Here is a 22,648-nt window from a genome sequence, read left to right as displayed (position 1 = left end):
CTCCTTAGATAGGACCTAGTCAAAGGCGTCATGGGCAGGAAAGGTCTTCGGGAAGCGTCTGGGCTGCCTAAAAGAAAACAATATCCCAGATGCCTGTGGCTCTTGCTCGGTGAGCTGAAACGTATCCCCTAAGCTCTCCATCATCGCCGAAAATCTAAGGACCTGATCCTCCTCCATGACAAAGTCTGAGGAGGATTCAGACCAATCCTCGTCCGAACAGACCTTCTCTGCCGACAATCGATGCGAACTGGTACCTGAGGAGCGCAAAAACGACGAGGAGGATGGAGATCGGGAGGACCGCCGTGAGTCCGGGGGCCTGTCCCGTCTTCGCCGACGGCCGCGCTGCGATCCATCTCTATTTCTCTCACGTGAACCGGAAGCATCCTGTTCCAACTTCTCCAAAATCGCACCAGACGCCCGAGTGAGGATCGACACCGCAAGGGACAAGGAGCGGGCCCACTCCGGCTCAGCCATAAATGGGGGCTGAACGGGGAAGGGGTGCTTTGCACTGTTACTTGTTTCGCTGGGGAACAGTCTCTACGAAACGTCTCAGCCTGTCCGCATGCGAACTCTAGGGTACAGCGTGAGCAAGCAAAGTGCGTTACTCTTGCTGTCCCTGGTCCAGCCTCCAGAACTCTGGGATCGGCATGGTGCTGGGATTTCGACCTGGCAAAAAGCTGCCAACTATCCTCCACTAAGCCAACCGCCGGCAGGAGGGATGAGCAGCAAGAGGGGAGAGATAGCCGCCAGGCAGCTTACCCTGGGTCCTTGTCGAGGTCCGAAGAGGTCCGGGGAGCCGCTGGATCGAGAGCCTGCAGATGCTGAAGAGGCCTCCTGGAGCTTCCAGCCTGAGCAAGCACAGCAGCAAGGAGTGGAGGCGCAGGGCGGTCTCAATCTTTGGCGCACTGTCTCCCGATATGCTGCTTCACTATATCATCCCTCCTCACAATCCTAAGAGAGGAAGGGAGGAAGGGAAGGAGGGAGGAAGGGAGGGGACAGAGAGGGGCGGCGTGCATCACAATGAGGCCACGCCCCCAGCAGCGAGGCCACACCCCCACGAAGCCACGTCCCATGCATCACTAGGGCGTGGCCAAGCCGGAGCCACGCCCCCTTCAGGCCCAGAGTGTTGCTGCCGCGCCCAGGGCTGCACAGAGGTTCCCTATTGTGCCCCATATGCTGCAAGAGTGCCCCCTGCCAGGAGCCCAAGACCCGAGCGGCACCATGTCAACGCGCTGTGCTACTAAGGTGCCACGCCGGGACACTACTGCGTGTAGCCATGCCCACTCAACGTGCTCGTGCCCTGATACCGGCACCAGAACACCACTAGGTAAGTCATCAACCAGAAACAGCCCACCCCCCCACGCGCTGCCCGCGAGCTCAAAGGGAGCAGAGGAGGAGATTAACCTGCCAGCCGCTGCACTATAATATGGGCACGCTAGCGCTTACCCTACGCCATGCTGCCCGAAACAACAAATACACACACAGCGCAACATACGGGGAGAGCCAAGGGAGGGGGGAAGGGAAGGTCGCCAGAGCATACTCACCTCTTGCGTCCTTGCTGGTGGAAATAGCGGCTCCCCAGTTCCAGCAGCCTACCCCTGTAACATCGCCTGCCCAACGGGTAAGGGATGTGGACCTTTGCACCAAACGGGGGGCTCTCGCTGGCGGGCCACATGCAGATGTATATGATCCAGATGTGCCAGCTTTTCTTCTGAGGCGGGCCGGGCAAGAAGCAACCTGGACAAACCCGAGGTTGTCCGCCCTCCTCTCCGTTTGGGTTTGATGGGGAGCGTCCTGCCTCTCCATCTAACCCTGGCCCTTAAAACTAGCCCTAACGGGCATGACCGCCCACCTACGAGACACTAAGCTAGAAACGGATTAGCCGGGTGTCGGCAGGAGGGATATAGCCAGAGGGCGGAGCTAACTTTTTGTGCTTAGTGTCGCCTCCTAGTGGCAGAAGCTATATCCCACGGTCTTTGCTGTGTACCCCAATGACACGAGCGAGAAATACGGATGATCTATCCTTACAATAGGTCATAAATATCAGAACGATGGGGATTCGACTCCCAATACTCCCAGGATTAGCTGTTTGACTGTGCCACGGCACTAGGGTGACAGCTGCGGACTCTTCTTCGACCTATGATATCATGTTCATCAGTCACATGACATTTCTGCAGCTCAGACGAATTCAAGTGAATGGAAATTAGGTACAATACCTAACAGAGCTGCTTCGCAATGCACAGCACTGTCCCTGTATACAATGAAGGGGCCGCAGCATTCACCTGAGCATTGTGGCCCCTTTAAATAGCTGATCGGTGCAAATGCGATTTAAATCTGACACGGATGGAGGGCTGAATGAGTCGGTATGGTCTCAGGACCACTAGGTCAGGATTTTGTGGTCAACTTTGACTGCAGTCAAGGTTGAGAACCTAAGTGCGGAGATGAGACTGACACACCTGGATGTCTACATTGTCCCTCTTGTCTTTATTAGCTCTTTCATCTTCATTGCTGGAAGACCCTGCATCTTGGTCGTGGAGCTTGAGCACTTTTCGTTTGCGCTTTTCGGATCGTTCATGTTCCCTCTTCAGCTGGTGAAGCTCTTTGCGCTCCTTGTGCTGCTGCTGGCGGCTGTACCTGTCCTCTACTCGGGTCTGTGTCTCACTCAGCATACCATGGTCCTTCAATAGACCCTGAGAAGACCGGCAAAGCAAAAAATACAGACAGTTAGTCAGAGGGAGAGCATGGATAGAGACCGCTCACTCATCTAAAGGGACACAATAGTGATCAGGTGAAAAGTCAGAAACTGCCAAGACTTGCCGAAAAAAAACCTGGGCCTGGAAAAATGAAGAACAAGGGAATGCAGGCAGCAGGTAATTTATGGTGCATTTGTACCCTTTTCAAAGCAATGGGAAACCATGAACCTATCACTCTGATTATACAATAAGACTGGAGACAAGAACTTACACACACTGGGCAGCCACATTATTAGAGACCCCAGCCCTCAATATATAGAGAACGGATCAAGGAAAAACATCCAATGAAAGGGGATCCTGTGGACGGAAAAAACTCATCACCAAAAGGGATCAAAGGAGGATGTCAAGAGTCATTCTGATGAACAGGCGATGCACAGTCAAGAAATCTGCAGCTCTAATTAATGTATCTGAAAGCACAACTCATTGTTCCTTACCACGGATGGTATATAATAGCAGATGACCAACTGTGGCAACCTTACTGTGTAAGACAGGCCTGCACAACACATGGCACGTGGGCCACATGTTGCCCACCAGGGGATTTCTAGTGGCCTATGGCCTGTGACATGACTATGATGTCTTGAGACTAGTCACTAGCCTCTTGACGTCATAGTTAGGTTATAGTTCGTGGCACAGTCATTTCACGCTAGTCGCTTGTAGTAAAGCCTAAACTTTATCACTAGCAGCTAGCATGACATGACTGTGCAAGATAAAGGACCTTCAGTGAGTGACAGTCATGTGACTCCTGCACTGAGCAGGGGGTTGGATCCGATGACCCTGGAGGTCCCTTCCATCTCTAACATTCTATGACTCTATGACCAGCCACACGCAGCGAAGTGCGGCCGTTCACATGACTGTGATTCAACTCAGGGAAGGTCCTATAGAAGTGGCGGCGCGGCAGAGTCTTTCAACCAACAGTATTTGGAGCCATGTGTATATGCTGCCGTAAGTGCATTGCAGGGTTAAAACTTATAAGTGATTCTGCTCGGGCTTTTTCTTAGTTTCCCAAATCTATATATATAAAATTGAATGTATGCGTGTCTGTCTGTCTGTTTGTTTGTCCTTTATGCGCCACTACACCATTCATCCGATCGCCATGAAACTTTGGGAAGTTGTTGAGTACACTCCTGGGAAGATTATAGGCATAGTACAACTATCCTACGATAAATGGCGCGCGTGCGAGCGTCGTCGACAGTTACGCCCCCCCACGTAGATCGTTTGATTTCCATCACTGCCACTAATTCTCTCACTTCGCGATGTCATAGAAACTTGAAATTTGGCATGAGCACTGATTATGTCATAAATAGGAAAAATTAATGGGTCCCAACTCGATTATTCAATTCTAAGCGCCAAAGAATTAGCGTCCAAATTTTACATACGGAATCTAATTCTCTCACTTCCCAATGTCATAGAAACTTGAAATTTTGCACGAGCATTGATTATGTCATAAATAGGAAAAGCTAATGGGTCCCAACTCGATTATTCAATTCTATGCGCCAAAGAATTAGCGTCCAAATTTTACGTACGGAATGTAATTTTCTCATATAGAAACTTGAAATTTGACACGGGCATTGAATATGTCATAAATAGGAAAAGCTAATGGGTCCCAACTCGATTATTCAATTCTAGCGCAAAAGAATTAGCGTCCAAATTTTACGTATGGAATGTAATTTTCTCACTTCCTGATATATATAAATGAATGTCTGTCTGTCTGTCTGTCCTTTATGCATTACTACACCATTCATCCAATTGCCATGAGACTTTGGGAAGTTGCTGAGTACACTCCTGGCAAGATTACTGGCATAGCACAACTATCCTACGATAGGTGCCGCGCATGCGAGCATCGTCGACAGTTATGCCCCCCAGACAAAGATCGTTTGATTTCCATGTCAAGCACGAAAGCAAAAGGCCTTACGAGCAACGGGATGAGTGTTCAACCAGAAAATGATGCATCCGCCGAACCTTTCGCAAGACAATTGCTGGATATTGAGAATGCTGAGGTAAAATGAAAGCTGTGCTGTAATTGGTTGCTATTTCTTATACTGCTGAGGTAACATGAAAGCTGTGCTGTGATTGGTGGCTACTTCTTGTACTACTGAGGTTGCATGAAAGCTGCGCTGCGATTCGTTGTTATATATTATACCACTGAGGTAACATGAAAGCTGCGCTGTGATTGGTTGCTATATATAAATTCCGCAGAGGTAACATGAAAGCTGCGCTGTGATTGGTTGCTATTTTTTATATTGCTGAGGCAGAATAAAAGTTGCGCTGTGATTGGTTGTTATTTCTCTTACTGCTAAGGTAACATGAAAGCTGCGCTGTGATTGGTTGTTATCTAGATATATAAAAACGAATGAATGTATGTCTGTCTGTCTTCGCAGCAACACGCGATGGGTAAGCTAGTCTATTATAAATATAAATTGTTAGTATTTCAAATGTTTAGTTTATTCAGTAAACCATAGAATAGATAGGTTTTTAGTGGCTCACTTTGTAGGTAAGCTGCTAAAAGCCTATATGTGGGCCCAAGAGGTTTGCTGATGATAATTTTGGCCCCCATCTACTGCCAGGTTGTGCAGGCCTGGACTGAGAGAATCACAAAGACGAGACTCCAGCGGGCAACAGAGCACAGAAAAGTAGATCAGTGAGCAATGGAAAATCATCACCTGGTCAGATGAATCCAGATTTTTATTGCACAATGCTGATGGGAGATCAGAATTTAGTGCAAGCAGCATGAATCGATGACCCCTTCCTGTCAGGAGGGTGGAGGTGGAATAACGGTGTGGGGAAGCTTTTTTTTTGGCACATCCTAGTGCTCCGATACCTACGGATGGATGCCATAATGAATTGCTATGGTTTTGAGGACAAAGGAGATCCAAGGAGATCCAACGCACTAGTAGATAGGGGTAATTAGAGGGTAGCTCTAATAAAGTGGCCATTCAGTGTATCATAAAGGTTGATTCTATGACTACTATGGGGCCCTTGGAAAGAGGAGGCCCAGTCCTGGTTGGTCCCATCATCTTAATACTAGCTTGCATGAATCCTTCCATAACTCCCTCCAGGGGAATGGGAACTGTATTGTTAGCAAACGGCCCTTCTCTCCTGTCTGGCAAGACAGGTACCATACCAGGAGACCCATTTAGATCTTTGCCATTGTGCTCCCTCTTTTCTATGTACACCACTGCTGAAGACCTCCTCAAAATGGTAAATGCATAGGAGATCCAGATACATACCCGGTTTCCCTGAAAATAAGCCCTACCCTGATTTTACAAAATTTTCAGGGAGGCTGGAAATAATTCCTACTCTGGAAAATAAGCCCTAGCTGCATTACATTAAAAAAAAGGAATATATTGCCTAGCAGGCTCGGTCCAGGTCCCTCCCACATGCTTCTTGCAGGCCTCTGTCGCCCACAGTATATCACTTACTAGTTACGGAATTCATAAATCCCGCCTCCAGGAAGCGATGGCTGCGGTTCGTTCATTGAGAGCTGCATTGATTGGCTGAGTAGCGGTCGAAGAACTAATCACAGCCATCACGTTGTGGAGGCGGGATTTATGAATGGGCAAATGCTGCGGCTCAGCAAATATATACATCCCGCCTCTACAACACGATGGCTATGATTGGTTCTTTGACCACTGCTGAGCCAATAAATGCAGCATTCAATGAACCAATCACAGCCATCGCTTCCTGATTCAAGTAACCAGGAAGTGATCTTGTGCTGGCGACCAAGGACTGCAAGAAAAGCGTTGGAGCTCCGGAGAACGGCGGGAGGGACCTGGACTGAGCCTGCTAGGTAAGTATAATAGGACGTCCCCTGAAAATAAGACCTGTTTTACCTCTTATGGATCTTATTTTCAGGGAAACACTGTACTATCCAAACCACCCTCCCCCATTTAACAAGATCTGCAGAACAAGATGTTGTGAGGACATGTAATCAGATCTTCTTAGAACTCACTTTGAACTGCCGCCGGAGATTTGTCATCTCGTACAATCTTTGCTCTTCCAGTCCTCGCCGGCGACACCACTTCCTGGAGTTACTGGAGCGACTGGATTTAATCTGATGCACAATGTGGAAGGAAAGACATAAAACTGTTAAGTCAAAAGGATGGAAGCGTAACAAACTACAGAGAGAGATAGTACATGCAGCACAGCGGCAATGGAAGCATGTTACTATAATGTTAGCATATCTGTATAATACACACATGAGCAGTGAATAGTGCCATGGCTCATCAACATATAGACCCTGGGTTTCCTGCAATATAACTAAAAAAAGGAAAAAAAAAAAAGTCAGTGAAAAATGATACAAAAAAAACACAGCTCTATATGTCACAGAAAAAAATGCAGCAAAAATCATTTTGATAGCTGAAGAAAATAAGGGCAGTAAAACCACCACACGGGTAAAATCCCCAAAAAAGTATCCGGTCCTCTAGGACCGAAACACCTGGGGCCTTAAGGGTTAAGATGAGAAGATGTCTCCAAGACGCCATTTAGAACCATTTCAGCAAACGGACAAGTTTCCTAAAGGTTCCATCATAGGGTTATGTATAGCCAGTTGTTCGTCATATCGCAGCAGAAACTCAAAGCGATGCCACAACAGCGGGACAAATTTGGAGATGGTGGTCAGCAGAACAAAATGCGCATTGTCGGAGTGGGACTGGAGCCAGAGCTGAATGCCACAAAGCACAGATGGATGCACCCAGCATCATACAGTAGCGGCTGCACAATCTACAGCTGGCGACGTTCTGCGGAGCGTACGGACAGAGTTGGATGCTCCAATATCGGCGATGACAGTTTGTCATTGATTAGCTGAGGCAATTTTGCAATTAAGCTGGCCATTGTGAAGACTTCCCCTGACACTTGCAGTAGTGCCGCTCCAGAGCTATCTGCATGATGAATAGTACAGTGTCATGTCCAGCAATCAATGGAGATTCTGTGGCAGCAATGATGATCGCAGAGCGAGAGTCTAGAAGCGGCAAGGCAATCGCACTGATCCTTACGCAATTCTGGAATGCCATGCAGCTGCTCATCAACATGGAGTCATGGCTTGGGGTACCGTCAGCATCCGCAGCTGATCACCTCTAGTACTCATTAGGGGCACATTGAGGGAAAGTGGTTATATTGATGAGGCGCTGACACTACCATATCTTCAGGACATACCCACCACCACTTTCCAGCCGGATAACCTGCCCCCAACATAGCAGACATGCTTTACAAGATGTCCAGGTAATTCCTTGGCCAGCACAGTTCCCAGATCTCATTCCAATCTAGCATCTGTAGGACATGATTGGACGTGGAGTGGACGCTGTCCTACTGCCTCATAATGGAGATGAACTGCCCCAACGAAATGAAGAGAGTCGTGGCAGCACTTGTGTCCTGACCTCTCCATTTATTTCAGTGGGGCAAACAGACAAAGCCAAGCCTTGGTCATTTCCATTTGTCTCATTGTAATGGAGTGACACCACTTCATTCATTTCAATGGGGCTGACGAAAAATAACCGAGGGCAGCGCTTGGCTATCTGACTGTGCCATTGAGAGGAATAAAGCCCCTGCCGTGCGTGTTCGACTAGCGGCCCATTCCCAACTACACTACAGAAATGGGAGAATAAATGGTGATTTGGGAAATAGCGGGACCCAGTGGATGGGTAAAAACTGGAAATAAATGCACCATCATTGAAAAACCCCTTTAATTTCATAACCCTTTATCTTTGTGCTCATTTTTATTTCATTTCGAGCATTTCTTCATGGTGTGGCATTCTTACTACGGGGCAGTATATCTGGCCGATCGGTGTCCTGCACAGGTTACAGTCTTGATATACAATAGTAAAAATAAGCATATCATATGCAATCTGCTGGTGTGTTTCCAGTGCGAGAATACCACTATCTCATTATATTAATTACTATCATTTCCAGTTTCCTGCGTACATGCTTATCAGAATAGACAAGTCAGGGTGGTACCGCTGTAACTGGAAATGGATTGCAGAATTACCAGAATGCCTGAGTGCTGCTCCACTCAGGCTCCTTAATTCTGTGGTTGATAAGAGTGCCTTACCTTTTACCGATCCATGGGTTTCCCAACAGTCAAATCCACAACAATTCAAGTTTTTAGCTATAACGCCCCCTTAAAGAAGTTGTCCCATCAAAAGAAGTTATCCCCTACGTGATCATTGGAGGTCCAACCGCTGGGAACCCCGCTAATCAAGTCAAAGTAATCTTGACTCTGCCTTCTTTTCTTCTGAGAGTCAGACCACAACAGACTGGTTAATTCCAGTCTGTTCGCCCTCTTCTTTGGGGTAAACGGGGTGAGTCTAATGCCTGCCCTGTTTCTCAAGAATCCAGAAGGAAAACAACTGAAGACCGGTTAAAGGAAGAGGTCTGCCTGCTACAGACACTAAGCTAAAACTGGTTAGCTTGGTGCCTGCAGGAGGAATATAACTGGCAGGAAGAGCTAACACTTTTTTTGCTTAGTGCCCACCTCCTAGTGGCAGCAGTTATACCCACGGTCTTCAGCTGTACAACAGACTAGAAAATAACTTATTCCCTACCCACAGCATAGTTTATATGTCTTATTTGGGGGAGGGGTTTAACCACTGAGATCCCACCAATCATGAGAAAAGGTGTCCCATGTCCCTCTATATAAATGGAGCAGATGTCAAACAAACACGCTGCTCTACGAAACTGCTGGGGATAGCCAAGTGCAATAGTATGCATATGTAACAGCTACTTCATTCATACGGAAAACTCTAGGGACCCCTGTTCTCTTGATTGGTGTGGGTTCTAGCAATGAGACCCCACTAATCATTTTATTATCATCTATCCTATGAATAGGGGATACCTTCCTTTAGCAGGACCACCCCATTATGTGCCATAAGGCCGGTGGGTTATCCAAGCACAATTTTTAACATAACTTATTGGACCAAATGAAAAGTTCTGATAACTTTAATTATTCTGAATCATTTGAGAGAGCAAACTAAAAAAACAACATAAAGTCACATGTAAATGTAGTCTATAATAAAAGCTCCCATTCTCTAAACCACTTAAAAGGACCATCAGCAGTTTATTAACCGCCCACTCACCTGTATCCACTCATTGAAGACATTGAGCAAAGTGAAGGGGTCTCCATGGTCGCTCTCTAAAGGTTTCCTCGCCGTCGAACATTCTGGATTGCTAGTAGCACTTCGGACAAAGGGAGATTGTACACTGAGGGCTGCAGCAATGGTCAAGATGGGCTCCACCAGGCTGTATAATGACCCTAATATGAGCATCTTTCCTACAGGGGGACACAAGTAACTGAGTAAGTAACTGAAGGTTTGTGTAAAGAATACATCAAGACAGTTGCAGTTCAGAAAGCTATCAATCAGGAACAGCGCTCAAGGTATTTCTATCTATCTATCTATCTATATATATATATTCATTCAAGAGGAGGGGACTCACCTGGTGTCTGCGGTCTAGCCCCCCATTTGGGAACAGACTGCTGCACCTCGAGAAACGTCCCTCCAACTCTCTCCCTTTAACCAGAGGAACAATGGTGAGCTGCAGTATGCACTCATTTATTCCAAACACTGAAAAATAAATTTTTTTGTAAAACCTCATTTAATCCACCTGGCACCAAACTACTCATCCTATAAATCCAGCACAGTACCTTTTGTTTTAATTTTGCAAAATCACCTTGTTCTATAATTTCCAAGGGCGTAATCCACCGGGCACCAAGTGACAGGATTAAGGATTACACCCCTGGAAATTTATAGAACAAGGTAATTTTGCAAAATTGAAACAAATGAGTGAATCTACAACAAGAGCAAGCTTGAAAAAGGGGTGCCAGTACCCCAAAATGCGTTGCACCTGCCCCACCGAAAGCTTTTGGTTGATCGTTAGTGTATTTGTGTTTTGTTTTTTTCTGTGTTTGGAATACATTAGAAACTAATACCCCAAAAAGGTTTGGACTCCTATGCATCAGCAACTGTGATTTAACCCTCTCTCTGTTAACCTCCTACATGCTACAGTCAACATTGATCGTAGCATATAAGGAGTAACATAGGGGGTCAGTGTTCTCAACGATCCCTGCCGTTGCTGCAGGATCCCAGCTGTCAGTTACACCTGGCTCCTGCAGAGGATGACATGAGCCGGTGCCATCTACATGTCGTGAATATACAGCATTTTGCCTTACCCTCCCACAAAGGGGTTAACTTTAGGACTTACCAATAACAACGTCCACTGGTAGCTGAGCCAGCAGAATCCCAATGGGGGTGAGCTCTTCAGCGGCATCTAATGCCCCTTGGTCACGCAAGTAGAAAATGGCCGTCTCAATGCTCGACATGGGAGGCTGTTCAATGAACGGAAAGGTGCGCGGATCTCCCAGCCCCATACTCTTCATCTGACAGTAAGACAAATATACAGGTTAGTCCCGTATCATCTTGTAATTACAGATGCAATTAAGATCTGCCGTAACTTACTTGCAAGACTAATGCATCCAGGGCGACACGCTGAATTTCCGGCACAGGATATGGTGCAAAAGCATCATAGTCGGACTCTGCGTAGAGGCGATAGCACACACCTGGTCCAGTCCTGCCAGCTCGCCCTTTCCGCTGCTCAGCACTTGCACGGCTGATCCAGAACTCCTGCAGTCGCTGCATCTTTGCTTTGGGGTCGAAACTCATCTCCTTGACTTTCCCTAAAGTGGAAGGCAGAATATTGATCATGGACAACATTGGCGGTGATGGTGTAAACAGCTGAAGACAAGCACAATGGAAGCATCTGTACTTTACAGTAAGTGTTTCCTTCATAGGAAAACTTGTAGATACTTGGCAGGCGAAGTCCTTACCAGAGTCGAGTACAAATCGCACTCCATCAATAGTCACAGAGGTCTCAGCAATGTTGGTGGAGATTATACATTTTCGGACACCAGGAGGAGCCAAGTCAAACACCTGTATTGTGGATAGAAAAAGGAAGCAATCAACCCTGGTTATGTCAGAAATGGGCAAAATTACTGGACTGCAGTGAGATGCCAAGCAAAGAAGTCCAGAATAGATCTAGTTGTGTTGCTTGGTGCACGACCAATGCATCTGGTACAATATGACTGGAGACATGACCCTCACAATCATTAGGACTGAAGACGAAATTTTTTTTCTAAATGTAGGAAATGTGATCAAGTGAGATGCTACAGTCAACAGTTTGATTCACCACAGCTCTGGTCCTCTCTGCCGGACTTTGCTTACATGGCTGTAGGAGTGATCTGCCCTTATACCGACATGGTCGCTGCAACCAATCACCAGCCTTAGTTGTGTACGGCATGAGGCTCGTGAGGCCAGTGCTTGGCTACAGTGGTCACATATGGGTACATGGGCACGTCACTTCGGTAGCCATGTAAGGACCAGACCAAATTGCCGGCGCTGCAGCAATCGGGAATTGAACTGGTAAGTATAGAGTATTTTTTATGTTATCACATTTCTTACATTTAAAAAAAAAGGTAATACTCGGACAACCCCTTTAGAGGGAATCTGTCAGACGCTTTGAGCTCTATAAGCTAAGCTTATGAGCTCAAAGTAGCTGACACGCCGAGTCTGAGGATGTAAGTTTTATACTTACCTTCCCGTTTCCCTGGTGTCAAACCTGCTAAACGCTGGACTATATGGCGTGCACATAGAACAAGGAGACTACAGATCATGCACCATATAGTCCACAGAAAGCATTGTGGCGGGTTTGAAAGTGGGCAAAAAAGGAATGGCAGGGAACCAAAATTTACTGAGCAGATTTCTGCAGGCAGCAGACAGCTCCATTCCCACTGCAATTGCCAGGCTTGGTATTACAGGCAAAGTTTCCCTTGAAGAGAATGGTAACTTTACATGAAACATCAAGCCTGCCCACTGTGGTGGAAATGGAGCTGCCAACTTTCTGCAGAAATCCGCTCAGTGAATGGATGCACCAGCTGATCAGTGGGAGTACAAAAGTGGCGGACCCTCACCGAACTACTATTGATGTCTATAGCATATTGTAATGCTATAGTACTGCATTATGCCTTATTTTGACAGGCATTCTATTAAGACACAAGCATGTATTAATAACTAAACATGTATGGTGGCTCTGGGGGCCTTTAGATGGCTACAGACTACCATGACAACCGCATGGCACCCACGATCTCATTGGGATATTTCAATCCTGATCCGGCCATTTAAGAGACTTCCGCCTCTTAATACATTTGTCGCTTCTAGCCGGGTACTGCTTTTACTTAAGGTACCTTTACATGGGATGACTGTCAGGTGCATAAGCGCCTGTCAGCCATCCCATAGACTACTGCCTGCCTATCACTCCTACACAAGAGCGATAGTCGTTCAAGTGAATAGAGGCAAAGCAGTTGGGGGATCATTCCTATCCAAGTAAATAACCCCCATTCTTTCCACATAGGTAGCAGAGGAATACTACAAGAGATCCTTTCCAAACATACCTTATCCTGTTCTGCAATGGACAGGGTACTGTGTAATGGGAGGACAATCCAGCGCTGAGTATGAGTGGCATATACTTGTACAGCTTCCTGAACAGTCCCGATTTCAGTCATTCCACTGAGAAAAATAAGCAAATCTCCCCGCTCATCTACTGGATACTTGTGATCGATGGCTTGTAGTACACGGAGGTAAGGTCTGGGGTCCAGCTTCTCTGATTTTGCTGTGGTTTCCTCCTGGGGGATCGGTTGGTAGATCACCTAAGATATGAAAATCAGTGAAATCGCTGCAATTGCAGAGTTTAGCGGAACAAACATTTTGTTAAACTCTCCTACCTGTATAGGAAAAAGTCTCCCTGGAACTTGGAGGACTGGAGCTTGGTCAAAGTATCCAGAGAAGAGCTTGATGTTTATGGTGGCCGACATGAGAATGACCTTCAGATCTTTCCGCAAAGCGAGCAGTTGACGTAACACTCCGAGCAGAAAGTCACTGTGTAGATGTCTTTCATGAACTTCATCTACTATAAGAACCTGGTACTGAGGAACCTCAAGGTCTCTCTGGATCTGACGCAGTAACAGGCCTTCTGTCAGAAACACAATTTTTGTAGCTGGTGAACGGCTGCTCTCAAAGCGGATCTGGAAGCCAACCTAATAGACGATAAAAAAGTACATGTCAGAATTGTGTTATACAATTGCTTTACTCTTGGCTTTGTCATCTAAAAACAACCACCTACCTTTGATCCGTACTGGTTGAGGCTCTCAAACCCAACTCGCTTTGCTAATGAAATACAAGCAATTCGACGGGGCTGTGTGCAAGCTATATGCCCAAAACCTGCTGCCAACAGGTACTGAGGAACCTGCGTAGACTTTCCACATCCAGTGTCTCCTGCGACCACCACGACCTGATGATCTCTAACCATACGGACAATTTTCTCTCTGTACTGAAAGATGGGCAAGCTTGACCTCTCCTTACGCAACTTGGCCAATTTACCAAAACTCTGCCTCTGGCTGAAGTCTAAATAATGAAGAACAGCTTTCTTAAATTCATTCAGCTTCTCCTTAGGTACACCAAGGACATCTCTGGATTTACCTCCCTTGCTTTGATGTCCATGCAGAAGTTTTTCAACGTCTCTGCTAAGAACAATGGTCTGGTTGATCCGATATCTTGCATCATACTCCTTGGGAAGGTCCATGAGCTCATGTTTTTGTCTTTCCTGATGGCCTTCCTCATTTGTTTTACGGTTATGTTTTTGAAGATTTTGAAATCTTTGGAAACGTTCAAAAAATGTCCAAAACTCTTTACTTTCTTCTGAATTAGCTTTGATGTAGCCATGAGAATCAAAGAATAGCTCTTCAAGGCGTGCGCGAGTATGGAGGTTATTCCAGTCCCAATGGTCACTCTCCATGTTACCAACTCATCTCTTCCAGGATATGAAACCAAACACTAGGCCGAACCTGAAAAATAAATGAAACTTAATTGTCATTTTTTAATGGCATACAAAGGAGGTATCCAGTGTTCTTATACACAGACATTGGAATACAGCTCTATTGCCTTACTAATACACAATACTCAGCTTTTCTTTAATAGGACCCACCATATTCCCTGATTTTTCTGTTGTAGTAAATATTTGCATTCCTCATGAAATAACAATTCTGGAGCATCCTTTCATAAATTCTGTATTGAAGAATTCCTCTCTTCTTGCTCCTGGAAATGTATGATTAAACTGACAACTGGGCGTTACCATCCTTGTCAAAAGAGTGCGTCCCTGCATACTGTGAACACTAATTATACAATGTCAGAATAGAGGGACACAGGGCTTTGAGAAAGCGAATGGTTACAGCCAATTGTCAATTTATTCCTACATTTCCAAGAGGAATAGCAAAGGAATTAAACAATGCAGAGTATTTCCTAAAACGAATACGTCAGGGAAGCTTTGGGTTCTTCTTATATTAAATAGCATTAAAAATATTTAAACTGGTGAGGCACGCCACTCAGACGAGGAGGGCAGGGTTCTCCTCTTGAGAGGTCTTTTAAATAATACCAAGGTAACCCTCGCGAATTTATACACTCCGAATACTGATCAGGTGACCTGGCTTGTCAAACAGTTAGAGGTCCTCAAACTCTTTGCGGATGGCCAGATCATCCTAGGGGGAGATTTTAATCTCACTCTCTCCCCTATAGTGGACTCCTCAACAGGAAAGTCACGTATACCCCAAAAGAAATTAGCAACACTGATTCGTACCCTAGCGGAGATGAATTTGATAGATAGCTGGAGATACTGGAACCCGACTAAAAGGGACTACACCTTCCTCTCGCAGGTCCACTCCTCCTTCCAGCGCCTTGATATGTCTTCGTATCATCCTCCCTCCTCCAGCAGGTAGAGAGAGCCCTGATTGACTCAATATTAGTCACTGACCATGCCCCGATACACCTAGACCTTCGCCTGCCAACTGCCTCCCCCAGGGAGTGGAGGTGGAGACTCAACCCCTCCCTTCTCGATCAAGAGGAGGAAAGAACGCGACTAAAAATTATGATGGAAGAATTATTCCAGTTAAACAAGTCGGACGACCTGTCTGTCCCACTTATATGGGAGACCCACAAGGCCTTTATGAGGGGGCTCTTGATCGCAGCAGGGACAAGAGCAAAGAGAAAACAGCAAATAGAAATTGACAATAAACTGGCCCAAATCTCTAAACTCGAACGCGCGACGAAACAAACTCTTAGTAAGTCCTCCTCTGAGGAACTAGCTTCCCGCAGAAGAGAACTTAAACTCATCCTTGAGGCGAAATACAATAAGAAGCATCTGTACCTTAGACATGTCAATTATGCTCAGGGGAACAGGGGAAGCAAATATACCTCCGCGCTCCTAAAGAAAGCACGTACGAGAAACCTTATAAAGTCCATCAAAACGACAACGGGTCAGACGGTCTCCGCTACTCCCAAAATCGCTAGGGAATTTCAAAGTTTTTACTCCAATCTTTATAACCTAAGAGACCCTCTCTCTCCAGAGTCCACCCTAGATTTTAAGTCAAGGATAGACTCTTTTCTTGAAGAACTCAGCCTACCCAAAATAAAAGAGGAGGACTCGATTGACCTGCTAACCCCTATCACTGCCCAAGAAGTCGAAGAACTGATAAACTCCTCCCCACCGGGTAAAAGCCCTGGCCCTGACGGCCTGCCTCTTAGTTACTACAAGGCCTTCAAATCCACACTTATACCTAAACTAACCAAACTATTTAACTCCTTGTTGAACGGTACTCCTCTACCTAAGCAAGCGCAAGAGGCGCATATCACCTAAGGCCTCCTTCCCACGAGCGTGACGGGCTCCGCCGCGTAATATTCCGCAGTGAAGCCCGTCACGGCGCCCCCCCAGAGACCCCATACTTACCAGCGGAAGATCGCGTGAAGACGCTTCAATAGAACCTAATAGCATGGTGCAACGCAGCGGATTTTTGCCGCGGATTTACGCGGCGTAAATCCGTTCGTGGGAAGGAGGCCTTAGTATATAAGGAGAACAAAGATCTTGAATCTTGCGGGAGCTACCGCCCTATCTCCCTCATCAATTTTCATATAAAACTTTGGGCCAAAATACTTACCAAGCGACTTGAAAAGTACATCACGAATCTGATAAATCCCGAACAAGCCGGATTTGTTAAGGGCAGAGAAGGTAGAGATAACTGCCTTAGACTGCTCCATGCGGCCAGTTATTCCCAAACTTACAACATCCCGCTCGCTTTTATCGGCACAGATGCCGAAAAGGCATTCGACCGGGTCGACTGGACCTACATGGAGCAGGTCCTAAAGTACTACAACATCCCTCCCAAATTTATAGCAGCAATTTTCTCCTTATATGCGACGCCCTACGCTCGACTCAAAGTTAATGACTCTCTTTCCCCTCCGTTCAATATAAATAACGGTACAAGGCAGGGCTGCCCCCTTTCCCCTACTTTATTCATCTTGGCACTTGAACCTTTCTTACAGAAAGTAAGGGTAGACCCTTTGATACAAGGCCTGAATGTCGGTAGGGAGAAGCTCTCTTCTACTGCCTACGCTGACGACATCATCTTTCTTATTACTAACCCGGAGACGGGCCTCCCCCGCCTAGTCTCGCTGCTGGAGGACTTCGGTGCACTCTCCAATTTTAAAATCAACCTAGCCAAATCAATTGCCTTAAACATATCCATCCCCCCTAACCGTTTTAGGGACATTAAAAATAATTCCCCCTTCATTTGGACGGATTCAACAATCGACTTCTTGGGCATAAAGCTCACCAAAAAATCCGAGGACCTATACTCTACTAACTTCCTCCCGCTTCTGCCCAAAATCAAAAAATTGTTGAGAGCCTACGATAAGCCCTTCATATCCTGGTTGGGAAGAAAAAATATATTAAAATCATGTTATTCCCATCATCCTCTATAAAATCAGGCTTCTACCAATTTTTATCCCCTCCAGTTTTTTCAAAACTCTCCGTTCAATCTTCTCCAGGTACATCTGGAGGGGAAAGAGGCCTAGGCTGGCCCATAGCATGTTGATCAGGAGGCGCTCAGAGGGGGGGGAGTGGACCGACCATGCCCAAGAGAGTTCTACTTGGCTGCCCATCTAGACCACTGGATGGAACTAGCATGCCCCTGCAGGGACCCCATGATTCAGCTTCTTGCCAGGAGGGGCCTACGGCCCGACCCTTGACGCGGACCTTTGGTTCCCGGGGGGGGGGCAGAGGAGGAGGAACCCGCTCCTAAGGGGGACTCTTGAGACCTGGTCTACTTTGGGGAACACTCTGGCTCCTAGCCCCTCACCATACACACCGCTATCTGCACTATACAGATATATGGCTATTACGTTAGATCCCTGTTCAGTGAGAGTATGGAAGCTCCTAGAAAACAAAAACTTTCAGGATGTGATCTCTATAGCACATCAGGCTCCCTTATCCTCCCTGGAGGATATCCTCCCTAATCGCTCAACCCCGCTCCTATTATCCACACACCTGTTAAAAATCATAAACGGATTCTTAAGAAGACATAGGGATGTCAGGCCCCTACCCCTTTCGAGACGGCGCTGAAAGGATCTAATCTGGCTACCAGAAAAGTCTCCTACATACGCAAACATTTTATTGCCCCCCCCCCCCCCCCCCGAGGGAGACGAAACCTGCCTTCCTTGTCTCATGGGAAAGGGAGCTCGGGATATGCCTAACTCCTAGCGAGAGTAAACTCATATTGAAGACTGCTTTTGGACTCTCCCCATGCGTCACCTCCCAGGAAGCGCATTATAAACTTCTGGCAAGATGGTATAGAACCCCCCAATGGCTGGCTGACCATAAACTACTGGCCCAGGATTGTTGTTGGAGATGCGAGTTGGATACTGGTTCATACCTACATATATGGTGGGAGTGCCCCCTCATTACTTCCTTTTGGAGGGAACTAGAGGGGATCCTAAAGCAGATGTTGCCGAGTCTGACGCTCTCCCCTGAGGCGGTTCTCCTGTGGAGGCCGTCCCCGGCCTTTCATCCCCTTAAGCACAAATTGGTTGCTTTACTCATTGATACAGCTAAGGCTCTTATCCCCACGTTGTGGAAACAGAAAAATCCCCCTTCAATTGAGCTTTGGAGAGACAGAGTGAACCTCTTTGCCAATTTAGAGGAGTTATCGAGCTGGACCAAGGGCACACACGATTAGTTTATCGAGACATGGTCCCCCTGGAGGGCAGTGGTGTGGAAACCTGGTGACTAGGTGGAGTGGGCCTTTATCCCCTTCCCCCCCCCCCCCCCCTTTTTTTCTTCCAACCTTTCCGTGCCCTCCACCCCCCCCCCCTGTTCGTTCCGTGTTAGTTAGTTCTGCATTTTGTTAAAAGGTAGTGGAGACCAACATACGTAGCTTCCTGCATTATAGTAGGAAAGCACCGCTCCGGTTCATTTTGTTTGGACGGTTCAGAGTCGGCCTGAAAAGTTTCTTTTAGTTATCAGGGCATATTTTGTAAGGCTGTCATGCACGTTGTCTTCAGAGTCTAGAACTCCATTGTATTGTATTGTATTAGGAGTAGATTTTGTCAAAAAACTCAAATAAATATTGATTTATTAAAAAAAATATATATATTTAAACTGTGTAGAGAGGGTTAAAGGGATTGTCGCAGAAAATGAAGTTATCCATTATCGACAGGATAAGGGCCATCTCTGATCGGAGGTGGTACGCCTGCTAGGATCCTCACTAATCACGAGACTGGGGGTGTCGAAGGTTCCCAAAAAAATAGAGCAGTGTATATACATGCACATCACTGCTCCACTCATTTCAATGGAACTGCTAGAGATGGCATTGAACTTGGCTATTAACAGCAGTCCCACTGGAATGAAAGGAATGGCAGTGGGCGAATGAGTGACCCCCGTTCTATTCAAACTCCTCCTCACTCCATTTATATATTGAGGAAGAATGGGGGACTTGGTACTTCCGGTCTAGTGATTTGTGGGGGTCCCCTGTGTCTAGGGGTTATAAATGTTAAGTGTGCGAAAGCGTCTTTTAGGCTGCGTTCACATGTCACCGATTTCCTGCAGATTTTGGTGCAAATCTGCAGCAGAATGTACCACTTCAATTGAAAAGGTGAAATCGGCTGCAGATCTGTACTAGAATCTGTAACAAATTTACAGTAAATCAGTGATGTGTGAACGAACCCTAAAGAAAGTTCATCACCTCATTTTGGGAGTGTCAACTAATTGTATTATTAGATGTGGGACTTGGTGATGGTAAGGGTACCTTTATTATCTTGAACAGAAGCTCCAATCCAGAAATACAAATGTTGACGCCCTTCCCGCACAGTATGTGAATAACTGGTGGACTGTCCGATGGATGGTTCACCTCCAGCTCTGGTCCGGGTCGGAGATCTTTTACATGCACAATAACATTCTCGGGTAGTCACATCATGAATGGCGTCACGAGCATGCACAGACCTCAATACTGTGCAAGCGCAGAATACTTCAAACGCATGACGTCATGCTGGTGACATCTTGCATGTCAAGTACTCTGCATCTACGCCGCAATAAAGGATCCGGCACAATAAGGGACTTCCTCTGGGCCGGTCACATCACGAATGACGTCACTACATATGCTACATCCCTCAGAAGCAGAATACTTGAAACGCAAGACTTCTCCTCCAGCCAGAGCTGCTGATATCATTCAACACTCCAGGTGGCGTATTTTGAGGCAGGACGTCGGAGAGATCCTAGACCAAAGCTAGAAGTGAACTGCCCATCGGATGGTTCACCGGTCATTTGCATGAACGACCTCAACATTCATGTTTCTGTTTAAGATAATAAGACCTTTCCACAGGCCGATAAAATGAGGGATTTTGGGCAACTGTTGGCCTGTGTACACATGGCACCCGACAGGGCGCTAATTGGACTGGAACAATCCCCGGCCCGCTCTGCCTCCATTCACTTGAATGACTATAGTCATGACTGCGTGACATAGAGGAGCGATGGTCGCTGGATCGGCTATCGGGCACTTATGCGCCCGGCAGTCGTCCAGTGTAAAGGGGCCTTTACAGTAGAATTAGTTTACACTGCCATAATGAGGCGGTGGACTTCCTTTAAAGGTCAGACACGCAAAATCACTTTTCCTCTCCCAATACATAAATCTCAATACAAAGACCACTCAGCCAAAGGCAAGTGTATGAGCGAGCTTCCTGATAATCAGAGGTCCGAGCCGAACCCACCGCACACTTAGGCCTCGTGAACACAGACGATGTGCGTTTCAATATATACAATATGGAGGTACACGGTTGAGTCCGAATGTAAAAAAAAAATTCCAGCATGCTCTATCGGATGTTATAAATCCATATAATCCCTCTGGAGGCATCGCTTCTAGTGGGTGCAGCACAACACAAAGAAAAGTACTGCAGTATATGAGAAATAAAGTGCAATAACTGCAAGTGGACAAACATGTTGCATTAAGTACATAGCAATAGTTGGTTGCTAATGGGTTAATTAACTGCATGTTATATGTGATACTAAAAATGTGATTGTTCTCAGCAAGAGAAACAACGTAATCTTGTAGATATGATACCTTTTAATGGCTAACAAAAATACATGATGTAATAATAGCGAGCTTTCGTACCAACGCAGGGTACTTCTTCAGGCTTATGGATTGGATCTGAAGAGGCATGGATATTTATACACACTTATAACATACTTATGGCAAGGCACAGATATGGATGTGATTGGTTCGCACTTAAAGGGGTTGTCCCGCGCCGAAACTGGTTTTTTTTTTTCAACCCCCCCCCGTTCGGCACGAGACAACCCCGATGCAGGGACCTAAAGAAAGCTTACCGGAGCGCTTACCTTAACCCTTCCCAATCCAATTTGTATCCTGGTTTTCCTAGGGGGCTTACTCTTTTTCTACCGTTATACAACGGCGCTATATGCTGGTTACAGCCAGTACTGCATGAGGTGAGACATTAGATAGGCACCAACAGCAGAGAGGCTGGCAATATACAGTAAGAGAACCCCAACGGATGTCTTCCAACATTGGAGCTGTACAGCCTTGAATCATAATGTCTTCAGAGGTCAGACAGTGGATTGGAAAGGGTTAATCCCCGCGCTCCGGTGACTTCTATACTTACCGGTGAAGATGGCCGCCGGGATCCTCTTCCTCCGTGGACCGCAGCTCTTCTGTGCGGTCCATTGCCGATTCCAGCCTCCTGATTGGCTGGAATCGGCACGTGACGGGGCGGAGCTACACGGAGCCGGCATCCTGCACGAGAGGCTCCATAGAAGAAAGCAGAAGACCCGGACTGCGCAAGCGTGGCTAATTTGGCCATCAGAGGCCGAAAATTAGTCGGCACCATGGAGACGAGGACGCCAGCAACGGAGCAGGTAAGTATAAAACTTTTTATAACTTCTGTATGGCTCATAATTAATGCACAATGTATATTACAAAGTGCATTAATATGGCCATACAGAAGTGTATAGACCCACTTGCTGCCGTGGGACAACCCCTTTAAAAGGAATTCTGCAAACCAGAAAACAAACTTTTTTTGTCTAGGCACTGATAGCGGAGTGAAAGTTTTATGGTCCCTAAATTACTGTTGGAGGGGGGGGGGGGAAGGTCAACAGGCTTGAATTGTTATAAGAGATACACAAACATTTTTGGCTAAATACTGATAAGGGAGTGAAAGTTTATGGTCCCTGAATTACTGTTGATGGGGGTCTTATCTGTGCTACTAACTGTGATAACTACTGTGATACTAACATACAACTCTCATGCAAAGGACATCTGAAGGGAGCTTCTGGGCTAATCACATAACATGCCTCCACTATATTACTGTACCCCAGAATATCCTCACCACAGGGGCGTAAACACACTAACCCGATCTGTCAGCAGCACATTACTTACCTGTGCACATACAATCCTGCACGAACTCACCTACTTCCGGGTTTGCGTTCCAGTGCGCATATATCTATATTCCCCAGCACTTCTGCTCGAT

The 22,648-nt window shown here is 46.4% G+C and overlaps 1 protein-coding gene across 1 annotated transcript in view; it reads right to left on the bottom strand.

Moving 5' to 3' along the window:
- The window catches only part of DHX34 (DExH-box helicase 34), a 38,018-nt gene extending 15,370 nt beyond the window's left edge, over positions 1–22,648 (bottom strand). Inside the window, exons 1-10 of the mRNA XM_066581144.1 lie at positions 22,558–22,648; positions 13,914–14,634; positions 13,516–13,827; positions 13,186–13,440; positions 11,566–11,668; positions 11,198–11,415; positions 10,944–11,118; positions 9,821–10,014; positions 6,703–6,804; positions 2,457–2,690 (exon numbers count right to left, since the gene is read on the bottom strand). Of these exons, the coding sequence (XP_066437241.1) occupies positions 2,457–2,690; positions 6,703–6,804; positions 9,821–10,014; positions 10,944–11,118; positions 11,198–11,415; positions 11,566–11,668; positions 13,186–13,440; positions 13,516–13,827; positions 13,914–14,585 (2,265 nt within the window). The 5' untranslated portion in view covers positions 14,586–14,634; positions 22,558–22,648. The remainder of the gene's footprint in view (positions 1–2,456; positions 2,691–6,702; positions 6,805–9,820; positions 10,015–10,943; positions 11,119–11,197; positions 11,416–11,565; positions 11,669–13,185; positions 13,441–13,515; positions 13,828–13,913; positions 14,635–22,557) is intronic.

The sequence above is a fragment of the Eleutherodactylus coqui genome, chromosome 10, assembly GCF_035609145.1.
Source record: "Eleutherodactylus coqui strain aEleCoq1 chromosome 10, aEleCoq1.hap1, whole genome shotgun sequence".
Lineage (NCBI taxonomy): Eukaryota > Metazoa > Chordata > Amphibia > Anura > Eleutherodactylidae > Eleutherodactylus > Eleutherodactylus coqui.
This window is presented reverse-complemented; position numbering and strand designations above follow the sequence as displayed.